This window comes from Antrostomus carolinensis, unplaced genomic scaffold, assembly GCF_000700745.2.
Source record: "Antrostomus carolinensis isolate BGI_N321 unplaced genomic scaffold, ASM70074v2 scaffold3029, whole genome shotgun sequence".
Lineage (NCBI taxonomy): Eukaryota > Metazoa > Chordata > Aves > Caprimulgiformes > Caprimulgidae > Antrostomus > Antrostomus carolinensis.
In genome coordinates this window covers 49,288-71,731 of record NW_010337765.1, presented here as the reverse complement: position 1 = coordinate 71,731, position 22,444 = coordinate 49,288, and the positions used below count along the sequence as shown (strand labels likewise).

Here is a 22,444-nt window from a genome sequence, read left to right as displayed (position 1 = left end):
TAAAACACCACTGTCTTAAATACACTAGTAGACATGAAAAAGTCTGTTTTAATAGTACATTTGGCTTTCTGTAGGATCTGTGTCTATCATGAGTAGCATTTAATTTGATGTGACTTGAAAAGTGAGCTTGCTGGAAATGCAGAGTCCCTAAGGGTCCTATTCAGATATTCCACTATATGCTGAATAGCTTCATACTGCGTGAATAAATTGAATGGCACCATCTCTTGAGTCAGGTGCTGTTTCTCAAGAGAAAATACATTGGAACTGTAATTCATGTGATGAATAAAAAGTGAGACTGTAAGTAGAGGAGAGGATAAAGAAAGGGGACATTGGTAACCAAAAGTCTTACTTGCAAATGTATCAATCTCAGTAGCTGCATTATTGTGCAGTGTAAAAATGAGGGAGTTCGGTGTTGGAAGGGAGTGATTTGGCCTACAAGAGCAGAAGAGATGCTAACAGGGAAAAATAGTGAAACACTAGTGATCTTGGTAGAATCAAGCAGCCTGAAAAATGGAACAAAAATATGCTTCTGGTAATTTTCTTTTGAAATTCTTTAATATGAAAATGTATTTCAATGTAAACAAACAATTCCTAAGATCTGACAGTTGTTAGAGCAGATCAGTTTGGGGGCAGGTATTGATTTTGGGTAGATTTTGATGTCATGTTTCTTTCCCATAATGAAGGCTTCTATGTTCCTTTTCAGAGTAAAAGGCGGTTTGAGCGTGACTGCAAAGAAGCTGATCGAGCACAGCAGTATTTTGAGAAAATGGATGCTGACATCAATGTTACAAAAGCAGATGTTGAAAAGGTAAGCCTGAGGGTAGAGAGACTGTTTGTAAACATGGATGTGATAGGTTTAGTTCCTGGGATAAACCCTCTGAGGCTTAATGCCTCTTAAATGAGTCTGTAGGTTAATTAAAAATATGGACACCTCTGTAGAGACCTCTATTTGCATAAAAATTCTGAACAGATACAGTCAGCTTTCTTCAGTAAGGTGATATGAGTGTAACATAGCTGATGTGGCTCTAAATAAGCTTATGCAAAATCAGTTTTAACTAACACCCCAGATTCTGTGACAGTCAAGTTTGTGAGGGCTCCTTGAGGCAGTTACCACGTATTGTTGGTCACTCTGATCCTGGTAGAACTAAACTTCCTGCCTTTTGAGCAGCACTTTGTGGGTATCCCGATGTCATTGGTTGCAGTGAAGTATTACCAGGATTGTTGTTCATGGTCCTGGGTTTACAGCAGGACAGATTTTCATGTTATGCAGAATCCTGGAATCCACACTTGTCACAGATGGAACAAAGCTTTTATTTTTATTTCTCAGTTACTGTCTGGTTGCAGAGTCATTTGTGGCTTTTACACATTGATCCCTATTCAGTGAAGCTTTTGAATTGATGCTTAACGTTAAACACACATTTCTGTTTCAGCATATCCATCCTGAAATGCTTTCTCTCCTTAGTTTGATTCAAATTAAACATGCCAAAGGATGCTTAAATTTTAACTGTCCAAGTCGAGTGATGTACCTGTAACTCAAGGAAGCAATGGAGAGGCAGAAAGCATGTTTAAATTGCTTCTCTTTTTGGTATTACACCGTTCAGAAGATGCAGTAACGTAGATCAGAAACACTATTACAATGTGTAAGGGCAGTTTTGTCTTCCCTGAATTTGATTCATATAGGTCAAAAATAGTAAATGAAAATAAATGAAAAAGAATCTCGGAAGATTTCCCCAAAGTGCTATTGCATACCAAAGGAAAAAAACCTCTGTGGTCCTGTCATTTGCTTGGCTATTAGTTATAAATTCACCATGCAGATTTGATCCTTTGTTGCCTTCTGGATTTGTCAGGGCACTTTCCAGATGAATGCACGTACAGGATTGTCAGAGATGTAACACCACATGTGGGTTATCCTGACAGAGGAGGATCAGCTCTACTTTATCTGTATGAAGTGATTTTAGAATACATTTTTTTCATAGATAAAATTAGGACTTGCCCTAGATTTTTTTCAAAGCTGAGGCCATGTCAAAGGGATACAGAGACATGACTTACTATTTGTGATAGCGGGCTGAAACTGCTTACTTCTCCATCCCTTTCTAAGGCTGGCCTTTTCTGGTCAGAGTGAAAGGCTGCATATTGGTGGTGTGTCAATCCAATAGCATTAGGTAAATTCTGGGAAGCAATCTCTACCCTGGTGTTCTCTCTCTGTAAAGTGAAGCAGAGGGGCTTCCCTTATAAATTTCTCTAGCTTTTTGTTATGCGTATTTATAAATTATTTATTGCAAAATCAGGCTCAGTAGTGTCTTCAAAGGAAAGAAAAAACTAAATCTGGTGCAGTTATGTGTGTTGGCTAATCTCTGGAGAAGGCATTAGTCGACTTTCCAGTCAGTCACTGGGATAGATGGAGAAGGAAAAGGTTATCAAAACGAGTGGAATGTGAAATAATATTACCGAACAGAGAGAACAGTGTTTTCCAAGTGCATGTGTTAAACTGGGTTCATCCATGTCAGGCTGTGAATAATGCCCTTTCTTTGCTCCCCTCTGCCCGTGTGACTGGGACCGCTCTTACATAACTCCCCAGTGCAGAATAGGACATTGTTTGACCAAGCGCTGCTCTTGGGGCAGCTCTCGCCGACTCACTCCAGGGAGATGCAGAAACTGCTCAGCTTCGAATGAAGCAATGTGATGACTTTTCCCTCCTGCTTTTACTGCAGCGGTTCTGATTTCCCTTGTCTCTTATGGCTTTGCTGTTGCACTCTACTTCCCAAAAGCTCCCAAAAATCTGTCTGGCCAGGAAAGCAGACGATTTGGCTGTGTTCAGAGCCAGTGCTATTCACTCTGGTGGAACAAGGTGCTCTTCAAGCAATGGGATCAATTGTCCTCATTTGTTTGGCTTGAGGTTTACACTTTGTCTACTTTAGCTTGTACCTGCAAATATGAGCACACACTAGTGCTATTTTTTGCATCATGCATTATAGAGTAATGGAATTAAAATCCTGCAGTGATCACAATGACACATGCAGTCAAAAGAATAGAGAGCTGCAATTCCCTAATGCTAAGCTGTAGGAGGCTCTGAAATGCTCACTTCTCTGTCTTTCAGTCCTTGTACAACTGCTGCAGGAAATTCTGCGACTGAACTGCTGGCCACCAGCACTTAACATGGCCTTGCCTAAGGGATAACTCTTGATATTACAGTTTGGTAGGGTTAAGTAACCAGAATAGTGGCAGAGAGGCAAATTAGGAGTTACTTTCCTCCATATTTCTCCAGGACTGTTTCATGAATGGCCTCAGGTGTGTGCTTAGAGGCCTAAGTCTGGGTATTTTATTTTGCACCCAGCCTGTAGGACCAGCTCAGGTTCATTATGCAGAGGGCAAGTGCTGTCTGTGCTGCTTCTGTGGCCAGTACGGGCTCAATCATCTTTGCAACTGGCCAGCTTGGTAGTTGATCTTGGAGGGTGTTTAGCTTTGTTTCCCCCCCATCTCCTTTTTTGGTGGTAGGAACATGGAGCAAAAGGCTGTGTTCAGTCTCTGCGGTGGTCATGGTCTTTATGCAGGAATCAAAGGAGAGTGGATTAGGGCCCCTGAGCTCCCTTCCTGTGTTTGCACTGAGCCTCTAAATTACCAGCAGCTGACATCTGCAGAGATGTTTTAAGTGTCAACACAAAGTGCAGTTCAACACAAAGGTTTTGTTTTGTCCGTTCAGTTTAGCAAAGTCAGGGCAGAAAGCTGAGTGTGCTGCAGAAAGCTGTACTGTGAAAATATCCTTGTAAACGAAATAAATGATGCAACACACTGATGCTGATACCGGGAAGCCTTGTAGTTATCACTGTAAGCTTTAGCTTCCTTGGGATCGCAGTGGGATGTGTGCTTTCAAGCAGTTCTCTTTCAAAACCACAGTGGAGCTGCTTCAGTGTTTTGACCATTTGGGGAAATGGTCTCTGTCACCAGCACAGAGCCTGTGTACATATAAGGCAGCGCTCTATTGTTTGCTCCTTCTCTTTAGAGCTGCAATCACTAAAAGGTTGACATCTTTATGGGGTAATGTGGTACCCAGAGGTGCCTTCACAGACTTCTTGCAATTAAAAAAAAAAATCAACTGGCTTTTCTAAAGGTTTATTTTCAAAGTAGACTTTTCAGAATCTGTTTCTAAAGAGGAAGTGGCTGAGGCCAACCATGGGAAGGGGTGAATGCTTTGCCTCTTGATTTGCACAGCAGTTGAGGGGGAGGACAGTGGTTTGAGGTACTTGGTGTCAGGCAGGATCTGTGCCTTTGCTGATGAGTAGCACAGTTATATGTTAGTGTCATGGGTTAATAATTTTGCAAGAAAATAACTTCAGCTTTGAGCAGTAAAAAAAGTGCGTGAGTTCCCAGAACTGCTGTCCTGAAGTCTGGGGTCATCACCTTGTTCTAATTTTTGTTCCTGTTATGTTAGGGGGGTTTTACCTTGAGTGGTTTTGAGATTAATGTAAATGTGTTGTGGATTTAGAAAGTAGTTTAGTAGTAGTACATTTAGAAAGACATAAAGTGCAAATTTTACCTTAACTCTCATAAGTCAAGAAGCTTCTGACACTGCTGAGAACATGGGGTGGGCATTTTGTTTTACTGTGGGTTTTTGACTGACTAATCTTTAAGTTTTCAACCTGTACCCAGAAAGGATGAGCTTGTATTAAGATTTTATTTGTATCCTGTGACATTCAGACATCTTTTCTGGGGCGTTGGTGTTTCCCTGCTGGATTTGCTTTCTTAGGTGCTTGCAGCTGCTTGAGCTTGTTGCAAGTCAGTTGTCAGTTTGAAATCAGAAATATTCCAAATTTATCCAAACTTGCATTCAAAATTATTATTAAAGAATTATCATTCCATTCCTTCCTCCCATCTCTGCCCAATCCTATGTCATATCTAAAACCAAAAGAAATAAAGACATTGATGATTCTATTCCTGTGCTGTCTCTGAGACTAGCCTTTGGTTGTTTGAGTTGGTTTTGGTTTTGAAGCTGATAAACTGAGGTAAGTAGAAGTAATCTCAAGTTTATTGAAAACTCCAGATTTCCCCAGTGCTCTGACTTTCAGATCAGGTTGTGTCTGCTGTATCCAAGATTTTTGAAGTCCCAGAATAGCTTAAGATTTGCATAAAGGCATAAAACCTCATAATATAATATCACCATGACATTAATTATCTAGTCTGTAAATATAACTACAAAGAGGTACTGATGTTTCATGCTTGAAGTTTCATTTTCTCTTCTTTTTTCTTATGCCACATTCCCTGGGTGCTCAGCATCGATTTCAGTGCAATGTAAAAAGTCTGTATCTCCTTCCTTACCCATAGAAGACACATCTGCTTGCATTATCTTGGGTAGTCATGAGCTGAACCACTGGCAAAGTTTTACTGAACGTAGATGTAGAAATACTGCTGCTTAGATTCTTGGAATAAGCTGCCCATGGAAACACAGTTATGCTGTAAAGTGGTATAAACTGTTTTTCCAGCCCATAACCAGCTGCGTTGCAGGACGCAAATCTCTTCATTAAGAATTTACACATCCCTACAATGAAGGGTGCACTAAGCTATTTTTACTTGGACTCTGGAGAAACCTCTGCTCTGTGTTTCAGCTCCATCCTGCACACACCGTTTACAGCATGCTCTGTCAGAACAGCAGTCACGTTGCAACAGAGCTGGGCACAAGGTGCATCGCTGAAACCCCATGTAGAGGAACATCTCCAGGCTCAGTGCTGTGTTGCTGCATCGTGTGTCCCTGGGGTTTTAGTCAGTTAAGACTATCAGCAGTAAACTCTGCAGCACCTGAGATTGTGGGTACCTACCTTCTACAGACCATAACTACTTAATGGGCCTCATTTTTCAAGAGATGCTGTGTCACACATCTGCTGTGTGACAGTGGGGCTTGGTGTATCCCCTCCTTCTCCTGCCTGCCTCAAGGCATAATGAACTACTCAGCATTCTGAAAAATGCCATGCTGTGCAAAGGTAATGTTAGGACAAGCTCTACAGTGTTTGTGTCTTTGTTATGACGAATACTTACTGCAGTGAATAGTTCCAGAGGTTTTGCTGGAGTGAGTTTTTAGAAGCGCAGCAGCAGTGTCTCAGTGAAATATGCAGGCAAGGTGCTTGGGCTCAGTCCTGAGCAGGGTGCAGGAGGGCCTGGCCCATGCATTTCTTATTTGAGAGTTAAATATTCCATAAGATTTTCCCATGTTCTCTGCGTGGTGGTGAGTTTTACAGACTTTGATTAGGCAGCTGCTTTTCTTTTGCTCCACAGATGGAGCTGGCTAAACCCTTCTGTGTCTTTGCTTGTGACGTGGGTCAAATTTCCCATCAATTCCAGCGCAGTCTTTTCTTGGTAATGTGATTTTAAGGCCATTAGGATTATGCTAATGTTATTTCTCTGGGTTATGCAGACCCCAGTCTCCTTCCTGAACTGCTTCCTTCCTAATGGACGACGTAGTGTGTGAACATAGGGATTCCCTCAGGACAGTCATTTACATTTCTGGAAGATTAAGCCTTGTTCACAACCTGCTGTCTGTGACACACTGATGATACAGCAGCTGTTTCCCTTTTGGAATCAGGACTAATTTAGAAGTTTTGTTTCCTAGTCAATAAAGAGTTTAATGACTACAGCATGAGTGGCAGGAAAACTTAATAAATATCCATCTGTATCCCATACATACACTGTGTTTAGTGTATGAACAGAAGCAGCAGTCAGTATTAATGTAGGATAAGGGAATCATCTGAACTTTCCTTTCCTCTGAGCAGTACTCCTCTCAGTAATGCTCTACATAGCAATTTGACTGTTTCATAACAATCCGACTCTGTTGGGAGGTAGATTGCTAAAGAATCAAAACAAGTTAGGGAGGGGGGAAGCTTAAGAGTAACTTCTGAATTAAGGATCAGACTTTGAACCAGAGGTGTAATATAACCAGCGTTTGTAGCTAATGCAAAGCAGTTAGTTTACACTGTACAGTTGGAAAGCTTGTTTACAGTAATCCCTATTATGTCAAAATATTAGAACAGATATCTTCACCTGTTCAAGAATTTAAGGGAAGATAAAGCAGAGGCCTCAGAATTTAGCTTACTGTTTGTAAGCTGTTCTGTTTAAGTGAATGTAGTGTACATATAAAGTTGGGTTTTAAGGCTAGCAAATTCCTACTGGTAACTTTCTTCAACCCTGACTATCCATTCCATATTGGCTGTGTTTATAAACTCTTTCTTGGAGAGAGATGACTAGAACTGTGCCCAGTATTCAAAGTATGAGCTAAGTGATCTATTATACAGTCTTGAAATAATCTCCATTATTTATATTCAATACTTAGATTTATACTTGGCAGAATTTAATTGCTTATATTAGTACAACTAAACAGATCTCCAGAAATCATTTAAACATTGTTGGCCACTGCTCTGAATACATTTTTTTCTTGTTACCTCCTCCCTCAAGCCCACAGAGCCTCTACCCACCATGAACATCTCATTCTTTTTTAACCCACTTTTGTGAGGTATCATCCTAGAACTGCGTTTCTCTGAGGTGTGTGATGAGCTGCTGGATGTTACAGGGATTTGCTGTTTGGTCACCCAGAGAGTTTGGATATTTAGTATTTGTGACATGAGAATGGCAGTGCAAGGAGGCAAACCTTTGGATAGAAGGCATGGCTATTTCACTCGGAGCAGGTGATGAGAGGTGCTTCTCTGGCACAAGTCACAGTGGCACTTGCTGCTGTTCTTAATTCTTATGTAATGGTCCTTCTCTTACACAACACTTAGCCTCTCTGAACGCTTTTCAGACTAAATTGAGGCAATTGATTGGATGTGATAGAAAAGAAAAAGCGATACACTTGTTTTACACGTGGGAAATACAACAGTTAAATTAGTGCAAGGGAGTCTGCAGCAGAAGCGAAGTCTAAAGCCAGGCAACTAAAATCTTGGGCTCGTTCACTTCAGTAAAATTTCAGCTAACCGCTATTTGTTGGACTCTGTTAATTAGCAAGCAGCTGTGCCTTTAGTCATGCTGCAGGACTGGTCGTATGAATATGGGACTGACACAGTTAGGTGAGTCCTTGTTGCAATATGATTTTTTAATTTTCTTTTTAGTAGTGCAGATATGACCAGAGCAATTCCAGAGCTGTGCTAGAGCCTTGTGTGGCGTGCTTACTGTGTTGCTATCCCAGTTCTGTTAATTTGGTCCATCTTTCTTGGTAAAGCTTCATGGGCATGTTGTTGCTATCGTAGGTCTCTGTTAGGGAGCACTTCTGTAGTCAGGCAGAATTATGTGGAATGCAGCTGCACTAGATAACAATTCCTGGGATCTGGTGACGAAGATTTTTCCATCCTCTGTCAACGGTTTGCTCATTTGTATATAATATTCAGCCAAAGGATTTCAGGGATCCACAGATACTCAGATTCTTTTTCCCCACCTCTTCTAATGTTAAAAGTAAAGATTTTTCTCTTTGTTTTTTTTTTTTTTCCTATCTGTTATTTTGCACTTCACGTTCTACTTTCCTGCTTTTAGGAAAGCAAATTTCAAAACCTTTTCTCTGCTTGCCAGTTCAGAGACACCAAACTGGTTACTGTAAAATAGTAAGCGATGGAGCTTGATTTGGAGGTTATGTAAATCAAAGCCTGAAATCTTGGCCCTGTTTGAAGTCCATGGCAGAATTCCCACTGTTATTAATGATTCTGCAAATGCTGCCAGTGTTGCTGCTACCAAGAGGCACCCAGCTGCTCTTGGTGATGGTGCCCACTCGTGACAAGAGAGCGGCTGTGTGAGGTTGTCTGTGGAGGGAAGACCAGAGACCACAGCTGAAAAATCTGTGAGCAATTGAAAGCATTCCTGAAATTGGTGAAGTGTTTCTGAGTCTGCCTTTATCATTAAGTTATTTTGAAGGGATTGGGTAGTTGAAGGGGGAGCAGGGGTGATTTTTTGTGTTTGGATTTTAGTCTGATCTTGGATTTACCAAAGACAGATCTATTTTGGTAGGCTGTGGCCTGGCAGTGATGCATCTCACATGCTGTCTGGGTTTAAAAAAAAAAGGGGGGGTGGCAGAATAGGAGGAAAGAAAGAAGAAAGAAAACTACACCAAAGTTTTGACTGGAAACTCTGCCATTCTGGACAAGAGTGACTGCTGAGAAGTTGAACTGTTCCACTTAGTGTGGATCAGCTGAATAGCAGCCAAAGCTTTTTTCTGCCCTTTTCAGTTATTCATATCACTCCCACCATAACAGCCCTGAGGAGCTGCATTTTTTTGTCTGTGTAAACCCAGAAGACAGTGTGTCTATTGACCCTCTTGCTGTTTCTGGAATGTGTCTTAGAAAATTTTTCTCAGCAAAATATCCTTCATTCTTTTCTGCATTGGAGACTGAAATGGCAAAGTGTATTTGTTTTTTAAAAATTTCTCTTGTATTTAAAACCTGGTTCGATATTCACTGGTGATGAGGGGGAGAAGGTGTATGCAAGTAACTCTAAACAAGATTTATTTTTTGAATTCTCTTAAGAGGCAGCATGTAATATATAGCAGCTTGCTAACATTTTCTCACACCTTCAGGATTGACAGTGCCCATCATAAAGATGTCCAAATCCCCTTTTTCTGTTAAATATATTTCTTTTCTGACTGCTGGTCAAAGGCATAAAGTACTAGGATTGACCAGATCAATACAGGAAGCTGTACTAGTACTGTGTGTTTGCAAGGACTATGGAGAACTTTCCCTGTCTGCGATTCTTCTGTCTCATTCTGATATGCAGTGACTATTAAATTGCATCATATTGATAAACTGCAGGATTTTTCAAGAAGGTTGAGACTAAATATATTTCCCTAACACAAGTTGCTTCACAGTAAAAGGGTTGGAGGGTTAACTTTCTTCTACTTTCTTATTTTAAAGGCAAAAGAAATACTTGTGTAAGTACTTCAGTCATTAAATATTGTAGAGCATCAATGTCTCACCCTGGTGTTCATCACTTAGCTTGAACCTGCCATCTCTGGATTCCTGGTGGAGTCATTTAAACATCTGGAACTAACTTTTGATGCTGTTTGAAAGTTTGATTTTTTGCAGCTCAGTGGTTAGGTAGATAATCTGCAGGAAATATGGTTAAAATAATCTTGAGAGAATAATGTTAGTTTTTTTTCCTTGCTATCTTGTAGAAGAGAGAGAAGCCATAGTGCATGTTGCCAGTTTATATGGCTGTTGCACTTAATCTTGTTTTTCATCCAAGGTAAGTGCTGTTGAGGCCTGTTTTTTTTATTATTATTTCTTTTTAAAAGCACTGAAGACAACCACAGTTCTGATTCTTAAAAATCAACATTCTGAAAGTTACTGCTGCCTCTGCGGTTACCAACTGCCCTACGTTCTCCCCCATCAACTAGTGAGACTTTCTAAAGGAGAGAAAAAATTTGGTTTTATTATAGTTAATGGCAATTCTGTGTAGGTTCTGTGAGAGAAGAGGTCACACATAATAAGCCTTACCTGCTGCTAGTGTTCTTTTAACTAGTTCAGTATATCAGAGCTACACTTCCTTTACCCAGAGTTTTCTGTCAGAGTTAGTTACAGAAAACACTCCTGCACGTACTGGGCTGTAGTTTGTTCTTGAGAGTGCTTTTCCTGATGAGATGTGCACTGGGATATATGACCTTTTGGTTTTGTTGCTGCTCTATGAGCTCAAGAAGAATTGCTTTAACAAAAACAGGCTTTGGAGAGGAGGCAGTATGTATGCACACTGTGCACGTTTATTTGGGAACAAAAAGATGTTGCAAAAGTATCTTCTTGAGAGGAGTGGGCAAAGTCTGTGAGTTTTTTGCAAACGTGTGCAGACACATGCATTTGAAAATAAACTGCTTTTCTTCTCCTCAAATGTATATACCTTTTTCAGCTTTTTCATGCTGCCTATCTAATTTTATTCCTTTCAGGAGAGGAGGGGGTTTTTTGTGGCGTTTATGAGTACGAAGCCTTGACATCTCTTACAATTGAGTAACATGTCAGTTTGTAGATCTGGACTGTGGTTTCATGGAAACATGAGCACTTGTTCAGTCATCGCTGCTCAGTTAAAGGAGAGTGTGTTCACTGCAAGCTGCATCACAGCATCATCCTCTGATATCTGAAGTCATGGTCTGGTTTTCCAGAGACCAACTATTCCAAGGCCTTTCCTCCTCGGAATACTGTTCAGAGTGAATATTTTAACACTAGCGCTAAGAAGCCCAAAGAAATACCTTTTCTGGAGCTGTTTGCATGCACAAGTGAGCAGTAAAGAAGACAAAAATTTATTTTCTCTAAAGCTGAACTATAAATTACTCCTGAAATAGCTCCTTTGACTCTGTGCAGCTCCAGGCCACTGCATCTGTTACTCTGAATGTGAAACTTAACATCATCAGCTCATTTTTATCATTCTGTGCTTTAGCAGAGTGCAGGAACCTGGCTATAAAATAGAATTCTATGAATACTAGAAGTGATGATGTTAGAGTAAGTGACATACTCAAATGAAGTAATAAAAGAACTCTAGCCTTTTTTTATATTTTTATTTTAAGATCCAAATACCTCATTGGAAAAATATTTAAACTGTTTAAAGCTTGCCAAATGCATTAAATGGCCAGGAGAAACAAAACAAAACTGAGGCTCTCATACAAAAATTCTTGGTTTTGGAATGTACCCAATTTTACTTACTCATTTTCTGCCCCCTCTTATTTGGGGCCAGTTAAGATAGTTTTGGAAACTGAGCATCTACTCCTGTATACATTTAGCTCAGAGTTACTTTGCTCATATCCGACCAGTGAGCTCACTCATGAAAATGAACTCTGGCTTAATGTGCAATAATGGATTTCTTGTTTTTCTGCTTCAACAATAGAGTCAAGGGACAAATTCCTGAGTTACACTATTAAAAAAATTAATAAAAAAAGAAGAGGCAGCTGTATGAGTGGGACTGGGGCTGTTGTAGAAGTCAGCTCGAACAATGGGTTGCTCTTAGGTAGGTGAAGAGAATGGGCCTCACAAATGGATATTGATCTGGAGCAGCTGGGACTTGAGGAAGGGGTTGGGAGACAAGCATACATTAGACCCTTACAGCTGTCTGCCTGTCCATGGCTGACTTTGTTTTGCTGGTAAATTTGTTTTTGCAGTACAAGGCTATATTGTTTTCCACTCATATTTAATGTAGCAATATATGATTGCATGGATCATAAAGTTTAATAAGCTATGTGGCACTTGGGAAGGAAAATGATTGATTAGGCTTCTTGGAATTTCATTGCAGCAGGTAAATTTTCTAAAGTTATATATGGATCCTTTACAGGAGTTAGCAGACAGTTAAAACTCTTGGGGAACAAGCAAAGCTGAAAGTCTGTCTTTTATTGGATTTATTTATTTGGTTATAATCAGTCTTTTCCATTTCATGTTAGTGTTTCATCTCCTATTATGCACTCAGTGCCCAGCATATTCTCACTGCTTGAATTATTTTTGTAGAAAGAATGTGAAGAGAATCTAGGAAATTCCTACAATTGACTGTGTTTGCAAAAGAAATAGCTGAGTTGAGGCAAAATAAATTATTAGGTGAGAATGTGTGAGCTGGACAAATGGGAGGGAAGCCTATTTCTTTGCAAACTGAGATTTGAAACCTTCTGGCAGAATTAGTTACCTTCCAGTTATACTAAAATATTCCATGATTTGGTATTTCATGGATTTATTGTCAGGAAACTATTGTCTGCTTGGATCAGTTCAAAGAATAACCCCATTCTGAACTGTTTTTAATGGGAGCCCTCTTAGAATATAATAAAATTAATTGTGCTGTTTTCCCTGAAACACCCCCAAATCCTTTAAATTATTTTAAAAGCAGTCTGTCTTTTTCCTTTCTTAAAGGGATTATTCTGAAATTGAGGGAGTGATTGGTACATAACACTTTCTGGGTACTTATGGCACTTTTCCAGGGCTTGGTAGGCAGTGGAGGGTGAGGAGGCTCTGAGTGCATGAAAAATGAGTGCAAACTCAGGATAGTTTAGATTTACAGAGCCAAGTCCTAGGCTCATGATGATCAGTGACGGAGCTCTCACTGGAGCAAATATTTGGTCCACAGCTATGGAGCAGGCTCTGCTGGGGCAGGTGGGAGTGGGCAGGGTGGAGTGGGGCTGTGTGGGAGCAGGGTGAGCAGCAGAGCTCCACTCCAGTGATGGCAAAGTGGGAGAGAGGGGATGCAGGGCAGGGAGCAAAGGCAGATGGGTGCAGGGAGCTGGGTAGGAAGGGAAGGCAGAGCTGCTGTATGAAAGGCCAACAGCCAGGAAGGAAAAGGCAACTAAAATAAACAGATGGGATAGGCAGTAAGGGAATAATATTGGGCAGTGAAACGGATAACAGAAGGCCTTGGGAAGCAGAATTGTAAGGGGAGGTTTTGCAAATATAAAAGGGTCACTCGGGGACAGTTTTAAAGAAGTGAGTTAATTGCCCAGTGCTCTGCTATGCTGGGTAGCAATGCAAATCATCTGTGTGGGTAAAAATAGGAAGGGAATCATGTCTCAGCTGCTACTCAGGCTCCTCTTTCCTTGTGCACTTCAAGCCAGTGCTGTTCAAGGAAATGTAGATAAAGGAGCACGGTGGGAGCATGAGTTGAGATGTTTTGTCATGATTATGTTGGCCAAGGTATGTGAAATGTGACAAAATTGTGTTGGGTTTTTTTGTCACTTCCCTTTCCCACGAAAATGCTGCTAGCCAACGGATTCATTAGAGAAAAGCAGGTGCCATCCAACAGGGTGTATGGTGGATCAAGAAGAGTGTCCATAAAACATGCCTGTTAAGTGGGCTAGTAGAGGGGCAAACTTGTTTTGGCGTTGTACATGCAATATGAACAGAGGTTGTTCACGGAATGCAAAATGGTTGATGGAAATAGCGTGTTGTAACACAAGAGCAGCAGCAGTGTGCACACTGCCAGCTTATGCTTGAGATAGATTCACTGCTTCACAAAATAGGAGTAAACCAAAAAGCTGAAGTGTTCAGAGTTCCTGTGCTGCCTACTGGTAAGGATAGTGAGATGAGGAGTAACACAACACAGTTTCTTTCCATGTAGTGTAATTTATAAATTTCTTTTGGCATTTCTTTAGGCAAGACAGCAAGCCCAGCTGCGACATCAAATGGCAGAAGACAGCAAAGCAGAATATTCTTCCACTCTACAGAAGTTCAACAGTGAACAGCATGATCATTACTACACACACATGCCAAACATCTTCCAGGTGAGGGTCACTGGCACTGATCTAGGTAGCTCATAATCTTGTGATAAGAACAGAGGGACGTATTGCACATCACCTTGGTTCTGTGATCCTGTCCTTTACTTTTTGGTGACTTTTGTTGCCGTTAGCAAATTTTATCTGCAGTCTGCCAACCCAAGAGTTGGAGAGTTTGGTAGGATAAACTGTCCCTTTCTCTTAGACTAGATATCAAGTGATCAATTATATATGAGGAAGGTGACATTGAATTGTCATGACAGATTACAATAGTCTGGAATCCTCACAGTCTTGCTCTGTTAAACTCTTGTGTCCATGCAGCTGGGGAATGAGAGCATTATTTGCATTGTTGGAGCAGGAGTCAGCTGGACATCATTACATCTGTAAAGTCTCACAGCCCTTTATAACCTGTCTTCAAATCAGACTTGATAGATGTTTAAATTTAATATACAATAATTCTACAGCAGTGAATGTCAGAGGGTTTAAGTAAACTTGCTGATAAGTCTTCAGGTGCCTAAAGAAAGACTGTGGAGAAAGAAAGAAGAAAAAAAAAAAGCCATCAGACTTATACTGACTGAAGTTCTGAGTTTGTGCTTGACTGAACAAAGAGGTTAATGAACAGAAGTTCTAAATGACTGTTCCATTGTAATGGGTCATAAGCATCAGAAGTGGAAAATAGAACCTCTTTAACGGAGAAAATGTCACATGCTCATCATCTGATGAGAAATAACTGATATTTGCAGAGCAAATACGCATTTTCTTATCCATAGCTAGAACTTCTTGGGTAAATGGACATCTTCTCTTTTGCTTCATTGGTTTTTCAAACCAGTCTCTTGAGATAAATTATCCCTGGCATCAGATAAAAATTTTTTGCAATATATTTATATTTAGCGCTAGATCTAGTAAGTTCTCTGATTTGTAGGTGAGCATGCTTAAAGTACTGCAGATGTGTCATTTCACCACTTCTTTAGATACTGAAATAAGTTGTTTTGTAAATAATTTGTTGCTTGTGGAGGTTTTTAAGTTGGCAGTACTCCCTAAGATTCCTGCAGTCTAATATGAAACAGGCCATTCCTGTTCATGCCCTTCTGTATCCTGTTATAGTCTGTTGTAATTACGTTAGGCCAGGTCCACTTTCCCTCTGTTGTAAATGAGGGTCGTGGAATAGATGCTGGAGATCGTGGCACTCGCCAGGTCCACTTTCCCTCTGTTGTAAATGAGAGGGTCATGGAATAGATGCTGGAGATCGTGGCACTCAAATCTATTGAGCCAACAGGGAGGGACCACGCACTGAGAAACCCTGATGTGAGCAATACGTGATGTATAAGCCTGTAAACAAAAATTTACCTCCTAGGGAAAAGGAGGAGGGGAGACATCAACATTTTTGTTTGCTTGGATTCTGCAGTGGAATTGAAAATAAGATCTTTTTGAACATGTGCAGAAAATGAAATAATTTATTGTTGCAGAAGTTCTCTTTAAAGGCCTTAGGAGCCATCCTTACGAAAGTCTAAAGCTGGGATTTTGGCAAATCATCACTTTTTAACATAAAAAGTTAATAGAAAAATTCCCAGTAATAGTAACAGAGATTACTTTTAGAATGACATTTTGATATTTGAGGGGATTATATCACTTGGTGCTTTCATGAGAACAGCTGTCCTAGTTTGTTCTTAAAAATATATTTAAGCCATAAATTTTAAAGCAACTGATTTACTCTGGGGAGAAAAATTGGTTGAAAATGGGAAGTTAATATTGATATTTGATCTGAATGAAATGTAATGTTTTAGAAAATACAAGAGATGGAAGAAAGAAGAATCGTAAGGATAGGTGAATCCATGAAAACTTTTGCAGAGGTCGACCGCCAAGTCATCCCTATCATTGGAAAGTGTCTGGATGAAATAACAAAGGCTGCAGAATCAATTGATCACAAGAATGTAAGTGTTGCATTGTTTGGATTGTTGTTTGTCATCTTTAGCATTGATCACTTATGTATGGAGATGTAAATCCTTGGTCCAGGCTGCAGCACAAGACCTGTATAGTCATAGAACTAAAACAAAGAATAACTATTTGTCCCAGGCTACTTTTGTCTGAGGCAGGATGTGCTCAGATTATTTCCCAAATCTATTTCACACCCAGAAATGCCTCTAGTGACATACTTTTTATTTTTCAAATTTTTCTCCTTTTAGGAATATTCTCTCCTTTTACTAGAATAGTTACTTTTTAAAATACTATAATTAAAAAAAAAAAAAATAGTTTTTTTGTGTAGAATAAAGAAGATGGTGGGCATAATTCCAGGTACCTAATAATCACCAGTTCTTATTCAAATGGCTTCTACTAATATTCTTCTAATATTAAGAAAACTGAATGTTGCAGAAATGTCTTCATTTCAGTTAGTTTTATAATAATGGAAATATTTAAAGTATTGGCTGCATCAGTTATTGCAACAAACTGTCGAAATTTGTACTTCGCTGTATAATCTTTCTTTGGGGATTTGCTAGCAATCTGTAAGTGAGCTCTCACAAATCTTGATTTCTGAACATCACTGTAGGAGTAAAATGAAACCTTCCTGATAAAAAGGCTGATAGAGTTCACTTGAGCTTCCTGTTGTACCGTTAGCACAAGGGCAAATGTGTTTTCTATTTTGTTTTCAGAATGATCTGCTCCCTTTATAAATGAAGTCTCTGCTTGCTCTTTCAGCCCTTCTCATGGATCACATTAGTGCTTCAAATACAAACAGCATGTGTCTTGCTGGCTGTTTGAATTTCCCAGACGTCTTTTGCACTGGAATCTTTTCTGAGCTGTTCAGTGCCCAGAGCCTGGAGACTGCCATTAACTGGCAGTATAAGCCTGAGGCTGAAGGCTTTAAATGAATCCACTACTTTCTGCTTGGCAATTACTCTCACAGAAAGCAGCATAGGAAACCAAGGAATCTGAAGATTACTCTTTCAAGTTGGGAGAAGAGGGAGTTGGGGAACAGATTCCCATGTTAGAACAACATGCCCTCAAGAGGCACAACTTTGGTGCTGCATGGTGAAATCATGTTGGGGAGATTTTTATCTAAGTCTACACTCTGCTTGAATTTTCAAGTGAAGTCTTAACAAAGCACACACAAGGCTTAAGCTAGGTGTTTGCACCACGAATTTTACGTTCAAGTTAGTCTCTCTTGTGCACAGATAAGTCTGATTGTCTCGTGCACAAGTATGAGATTAGAAAATGATGTCTGTGAGGATGGATAACTAAGGCATCTACTGTAAACACTGTGCTAACAAAAATGTTTTTAACCAGATTTGTATCTGAACAGTCACAAAGGGTTCAGCATGTTCTAGCTGGTAAACAGTTATTGTCCTTAAACGGTTCTTTTTTCTTAAATATCATCAAAGATTTTTTTTCATCTCTGGAACAGTAGTTTTTAACTTCCTTGATTCTCATGAAAGTTAATGCTTATTCCTGCCCTTCTGTAGCATGCAGGTCCTCCCACTTCATAAGGATGGCCATAGGTGCACTCAGTAGCAATTTAAAAGCTGTATTTTCTCTGTTTCCAGCTAAGGAACTGCTTTTGCCACTAACACAGTGTTGCAGCAGACCTTTCCCATCTCGCCCCTTCACATTCTAAGAAGCAAGTTAGGACTTTCTTACACTACCCTCAGCAGAGTTTCTCCTTTTCCTTGAAAGATTCAAATTGAAGGTTATCTCCATTACTCATCTTTTTCAAGCTTGAAAAACTTTGGATAGGAAAGTCAACTACATGTGTGCTGTAATCAACTTTGAAAAGGAGGTCAGGTTCCAGGAAAGCTGAATGCAAGGACAGCTGGTGATAATACAGCTAGTACAATGGTGAGCAAAACCAAGAGCCTGCTGAGCAGGAAAAGCTTTGTGTGAGACTCTGGGCCCACACAGACATGTGTTTCCCAGCTGGGAGGAGATCTCCAGGATCTGGTAATCATAAACAAACATACAGTATGACCAAATCTGAAATGTATAAGGTCAGACACTATGACACTGACAAAACGCAGTGATGCATTTGGAGTTCTTGTTTAGCTCTTTGTATCCTTTGGCTTTATTTTCACTTTTTCTACCCAGCTGTGACACACAGAGTTACTGAAGAAGGGGAGAGATTAAATGAAAGCTTTGCTCTGTGTAGCAACTTCAGTTCAGGAACCAGCCCTTTAAATGGAACAACCACAACTGATACAGATGATGTATTAGAAAGAAGGAAAAAAAAATGGAGAAAACATCAGTTCTAGTAATTTACCTTGTGAACCAAACCAGTGTCATCTCTACCTGAAAGGATGTTAAGAACTTGCAAGTTCTGCAGCTTTTTTTTTTTGCTGTCAGTAAAATATTACCAGCTGACAGCAAAACATTACAGTTTAAAAAGGAAAAACAGAATAAAAGCAGCAGAACTTTGCCTTTCATGTAGGTATCTCCAGAGTTTTTGGATAATCAACTTCGGGTGTAGTTTTATTACAAATACTGGTCTGTGAAGGTGGGGTTTCTATGGTAGCTCTGATTTCTAGCATCAGAATTGTGTAGTACAGTAGTAAGGAAGGATGTATTTCTGCAGTGACTTTGAAACTGTGGAACTGCAGACTGCTGATAGGCTTCCTTTCCACAGCCAGCTCCATGTTCCCTCCCTCTGTGGATGCTAGCAGGATTCTGCAAGATCACTTTTCTTCCAGGGTCCCGATTTCGTTGGATAGTGTTAAGAAGTAGAATGACATATGGGACAGACTTAATACTTTCTGGATATTAAAGTTGTGCCTCATGCCCACCTACAAAATGGCCAGTCTGTCAGGCTTAGTTTCCAAATTTGCTACTGTGTAAATTGGATTGCTTTCTGCCCTCACTAAAGTGCACAGAATCCCTGCTAAGAGCAATAGAAACTGTCTGGATTTATCTGGGAGTACTGGTTGTCCCTGTGTTTCTGATGCCATTGTAAATAGGCTTCTTTTTCATGTTCTCTTTCTAACAACTCAGAGGTCATGTTGCAAGGGTAAGCTGTAGTGACTGCTGGGTGAACCTACACAGAACTTGCTTCAGAAGGCTCTAGCAGCAGATAAAATTAATTTATTATGGACTCTGGAGTTCCTGTTATGACACTATCTCTGTGATATATGGAGCATGTTGGTTATTTTTAGCTCCTTTGTAGTGGGAGGATGTTTTGGCCAAATGGAAGGAGCTCTGTAAAATTAAGAGGAAAAAAGGAAAAGCTACATGCATGTTTGTATCAGAAACTTGATTTTTGTGGTGGAAACGAAAGGGAATGGAAACACTGCTTGGCTGTGGTCAGACTGAGGGGTTGTGCAGCTGAGTGGAAGGCTGGAGTGGGAAGACCTGAGTTTACTCTTCCTAAGCATCATCACTGGTTAACTACAGTGACCTGTGTTTCAATGATAGTTATCTATTTTTTATTTTCCTAAATAGACCATAGTCCTCTGCTTTTATCTGTTGGTATTTTGGGTAATGGCTGGTCTCAGACATGGTTGTGAAATGGGCTAGAGTTTCATGACAGGAATAATGCACTGTTTGAGACTAAAGCTCACCTGCTTTATTTCCATAATTGGTTGTTTATTTAGAGATCTGTTATGAAGCTGAGATTGTAGCCATTTATGTTCCCAGCTGTAATACATTCTGGCTGACATAGGTTGGAAACTTTTGTTCTGTGTGGGGTGGTGGTTGTGTTCTTAACTGCGTTTGTCACTTTAATATCTGAGTGTGTTAAATTTTGCACATGAGAGTGCCCTGTTTTGCTAGGATACTATGCTGTGCCTAGGTAGTGGTTTTTTTAAAGTAAATCATCGTAGTGAAAATAGGTTCAAGAAAAGTGCCCTGATCTTGTCTTGATCCTGGGCTCTGTCAGGGGCTTCATTCCCAGGGATGACACTGGTCACTGTAAGAATTGGTTCCCACACAGACCAACTCCCTTGTCCTTGTACTGTTCTTCTATGCGACCAATTTGATGACAGCCTTCATCTAAGATGTTTACACTTGTACTGAATCTGTCCCATTTCAGGATTCACAGCTGGTAATAGAAGCCTTTAAATCGGGGTTTGAGCCTCCAGGAGATATCGACTTTGAGGACTTCACGCAGCCAATGAAGCGGACTGTCTCAGAATCCAGCCTGTCCAACTCCAGAGGGGATGGGAAGTCTGAGCCGAAGTTTGGTGGAAAATCCAAGGGCAAGTTATGGCCGTTCATCAAGAAAAATAAGGTACTGACTTGCAAACTTAAGCTTGCTGCTAGTGTGTGTATAATCAATAACCTCTGTCTTGTCTAGTAATCCTGACAAGTACAATTTTTTTAAAGAGTATTTGAGATTCAGAAGCTTAATAACAGATATCTTAATATGGTGTTTTGTTGTAGTTTTTGGTTACTTAAGTTTCTTTATATCTTTATTTTTTTCTCTTCTATAATTAATTTAATTATGTTGCAGTTTTTGTATTAATTTAACTATAGTTGTCATGTCTCTGCCATGGTCCATTTCTGTTCCTAACTCAGAGAAGGAATTATATACCACTTACCTAGTGCCATGTGTGCTAACTAACATTGTCACTTTTGGGAAGCTTTAATGTGGCATTACTGTTTTGACACTTCTAAAACTCTCCTTGGCTTTTCATTCGTGTTATCTTTTCAGTCTGTGCACTGGGGTCAGCAGTTGGGTGGCTGGGAACAAGGAATTGCTGAGATTTGTTCTTAAGCACAACTAATGGAGCATAACTAACTGAGCAGTTGACTTTTTTAAAAAGACCATATTAACTTATGTATCCATTAAACCTTTACATTCCACTGTCATATTTTACACCATAATGCATGACAGCATTTATCTGGGGTTACCAGAACATGTCAGGGTGACTGGACTAAATTGGTTTTCAGTAACACTGATGGAAGCCCAGAGTAGCTTCGTTGTTTTGATCTTGCCCTTGCTCTGACCCATACCAAACCACTTCTTCTAATTATAGAGTCAAAAAAATCTACCTGTTCAGAATGGATCATTCCTGTTGTGCTGGTATATGAGAGAACAGGCTGTCTGGTGCTTACATCAGTGTAGCCAGAAAAAAAACCAACCAAACAAAAAACACAGGGCTAACTCCTGAGCAAATTCACAGAATAATTTGTAAGAGTAAAGTGTGATGCACATTACTGAGGTATGATTTGAAAGCAGGAAGGAATGTGGTTTATTGTTTTCCAGATAATAGAAACTCTACTGGGCACTAAGGTACCTTCCTTTATCTGATCCATTTAAATTCAGGTATTTGAAAGCTCTATCCATATGCATTATTCTGAGCTGTCCACAGAGTGAGAACAGGGCAATTTATGGGGATAGCACTGCATGGAAGAGTCTGCATGAGCCTCCTGTCAGAATACTTTGTGTTACTCTTCTGTTGCATCACTTACTAAAACTTCCATTTATCACATTCTTCATTTAACACAACTCTTAAATAATGCTGTCCCCCCTCTTTTGAACCATGGCCTTTAATATTTAATTATTTAATTGTTTTTTTTTCTCTGAATTTCAAATATTGGTTTTGATGCTTATTTTCGTTTTGTGTTTTATCTTTTTATTTTGGTTTTTATTCTGTCACTTCTCCATCTCTTATACGTAGCTTATGTCCCTTTTAACATCCCCCCATCAGCCCCCTCCTCCTCCCCCTGCCTCTGCCTCACCCTCTGCTGTTCCCAACGGCCCCCAGTCTCCCAAGCAGCAAAAGGAACCCCTCTCCCATCGCTTCAACGAGTTCATGACCTCCAAACCCAAAATCCACTGCTTCAGGAGCCTAAAGCGCGGGGTAAGTTCTCCTCTGGATACCTCTCTCTTTCTCTTTCTCTTTTCTTTCTTTCTTGCGCTTTTATTGCACGTTCTGTTATGTAGAAACTTGTTTTGTTTTGTGAATGAATCCATTGTGTTTTATCATAACATGCAGACAAATCCAAGGAATCCCAACCTATAAAGCCATTTGTAGTCAAAAACCCCACAATGAAACCACAAAAACTACAGTTGCTGATGGAAATTACTCATTTGGGTTTTTTGGGGAGCTGGACATTAAGTAATGTAGAAGTCATGTAGAAGTCAAAGCCATTAATTTAGTAGCCCTGTGTATGTCTGAGGCAGAGTAAGTTTGGAGGAGCACCGTTCAGAGGTTTACTCTGATCCTGCATGTTGTCTACCTTAATGTGGAACGTTTTCCTCTCTGCAGGGTGGATTCAGCTCACTATCAGTGTCAGAAGGAGAGTAAATTAGGAGGGATTCTAGAAAATAATTCTTCT

At 40.0% G+C, this 22,444-nt stretch overlaps 1 protein-coding gene across 1 annotated transcript in view; it reads left to right on the top strand.

Moving 5' to 3' along the window:
* Positions 1-22,444, top strand: part of FNBP1 (formin binding protein 1) — a 65,855-nt gene that overhangs the window by 22,389 nt on the left and 21,022 nt on the right. The window contains exons 6-10 of the mRNA XM_029086813.1: positions 704-808; positions 14,063-14,191; positions 15,967-16,113; positions 20,193-20,390; positions 21,784-21,966. Coding sequence (XP_028942646.1) covers positions 704-808; positions 14,063-14,191; positions 15,967-16,113; positions 20,193-20,390; positions 21,784-21,966 — 762 coding nt within the window. The remainder of the gene's footprint in view (positions 1-703; positions 809-14,062; positions 14,192-15,966; positions 16,114-20,192; positions 20,391-21,783; positions 21,967-22,444) is intronic.